We start from the raw sequence: 1868 nt of genomic DNA on the forward strand, positions 1-1868 counted from the left end.
TGTGTGTGTGTGTGTGTGTGTGTTGGCCAATTTAAGAGAACAGTGTGTGGCTGTGAAATTTTGTTTCGTGCTCAGGAAAACTGCTGCAGAAACTGCTGTGATGTTGGACACAGCTTCCAAGGACAATGCTATGGGAAAAACTCAAGTGTACAAGTGATTTTCTCATTTCTAAAAAGGTGAAATGTCAATTGATGACAAACCTGGTTCTGATGTCCATCAACTTCCCAAATGGATGAAAATGTCAACTCATATTACATTTGGCGTTCATTCCACCAGGTCAGACTATTCATCAAGCTTTCTACTTAGAGGTTCTGAAAAGATAGTGTAACAGTGTGCAACCCCAAAACAGGCCTGATTTGTGGCAGACGTGGGACTGGTTTTGCCACCACAACAATGCACCTGCTCATGCAGCCATCTCAGTGCACCAGTGTTTACCAAAAAAACAGCATGCCTCTCTTGTCCCACACACCTTGCTCACCTAACCTCACTCCATGGACTTCTTTTTGTTTCCACGAATGCAGAGGGACATGAAAGGACAGTGATTTGATGATGGAGAAGAGGGAGGGGCTGTCAGTCATCCAAACAGATGACTGTGAAACAATGCTTCCACGAATGGAATCACAGATTTTGCAAATGTATTAAGTGTAATGGAGAGTACTTTGAAGGTGATAAGGTGGTTTTGTTTTTAAATAAAATTAAATACAGAGCTTTGGGAAAAAATTTCTGATTTCTTTTTGGATACATCCTCATATATATCTTTATGTAGATACAGATATGAAGGGACTTCAAAAAGTTTATGAAAAAAATTCATTACCTTTTGATTCCATTTTTCCATAAACTTTTTGAAGACCCTGGTTTTTAAAATATATATATTTACTGTTTACATCAATATACCTTACACATAATACCTCATGCTTCATAACAACACCTCCCAATACTTCAGCATGTATCTTCCAAAATAAGAAATATATCCTATGTATTATAAAACCATTATCCCGTCTAACAAAATTAACACTAATATTAGCTAATTCTCAGTCCATGGCCAAAATTGCTTCATGGTTATTCTTAAAGAAGAGCTTGCCCTTAACTCCCAGCCTGCCCCTTTGGACTCTCTCTCCTCCCTGCCCTGGGCAGTACCCTGCCATGCACAGCTCTGAGCCGTGTCTTGAGTTACCTGTACAAAAGGTGCCATCATTGGGAATGAACGTCTTATTGTTGTTTGTGGCTCGATAGCCTTCGAGACAAACGCAATAGAAGCCTCCAGGTATGTTGTGGCAAGTCGTGTGGTTCCCACAGATCACACTGTCTCCAAACAGGCACTCGTTTTTATCTGTTGATAGAATGAGACAATGTGCAAAAAGGGCTCCCTTTCCACATCATGTGCAAGAACCCAAGCTGGCCCCTTACGAGGCTCTCCTCTGTGCTCTGGACTCAGAAATCAGCACTCCAGGCTAGCAGCTCGCTGTGGGATTTCCCCAGGCTCTTCCCCCTCGTGGCCTCGTGAGTCTCGAGGTGGGCTGCTAGCTGCAAGGTTGGCAGTTGGGATCCTCTAGGGGCTCTTTGGGAGAAAGATGAGGCTGTCCACACCTGTGGGGATCTAGCCTCAGGGTCGCTATGAGTCAGAGGCAGTGAGTAGGCTTCTCAGAGCAGTGGGCATGGGGGCTTAAAGTCATGAGCCAGGTGAACATGAGACCCCAGAGAAAGACAATACCTCATTCTGGATATCATCTTATTTGAAGATTGGGAAGAAGAAGAAAGAAAAAGGAGAAGGAGAAGAAGAAAGGAAAACCCAAACTTACTTCCACTGAGTTCATTCTGACCCCTAAGGACTGATGGGGCAGGGTAGAACTGGCCTGGGGGGGTGGGGG

The 1868-nt window shown here is 43.7% G+C and overlaps 1 protein-coding gene across 1 annotated transcript in view; it reads right to left on the bottom strand.

The window, feature by feature from the left end:
* SUSD1 (sushi domain containing 1) overlaps positions 1–1868 on the bottom strand; it is a 132494-nt gene that overhangs the window by 127161 nt on the left and 3465 nt on the right. Inside the window, exon 2 of the mRNA XM_045296539.1 lies at positions 1175–1330. Within this exon, the coding sequence (XP_045152474.1) occupies positions 1175–1330 (156 nt within the window). The remainder of the gene's footprint in view (positions 1–1174; positions 1331–1868) is intronic.

The sequence above is a fragment of the Echinops telfairi genome, unplaced genomic scaffold, assembly GCF_000313985.2.
Source record: "Echinops telfairi isolate 266 unplaced genomic scaffold, ASM31398v2 ScPeMD7_7410;HRSCAF=8448, whole genome shotgun sequence".
Taxonomy (NCBI): Eukaryota; Metazoa; Chordata; class Mammalia; order Afrosoricida; family Tenrecidae; genus Echinops; species Echinops telfairi.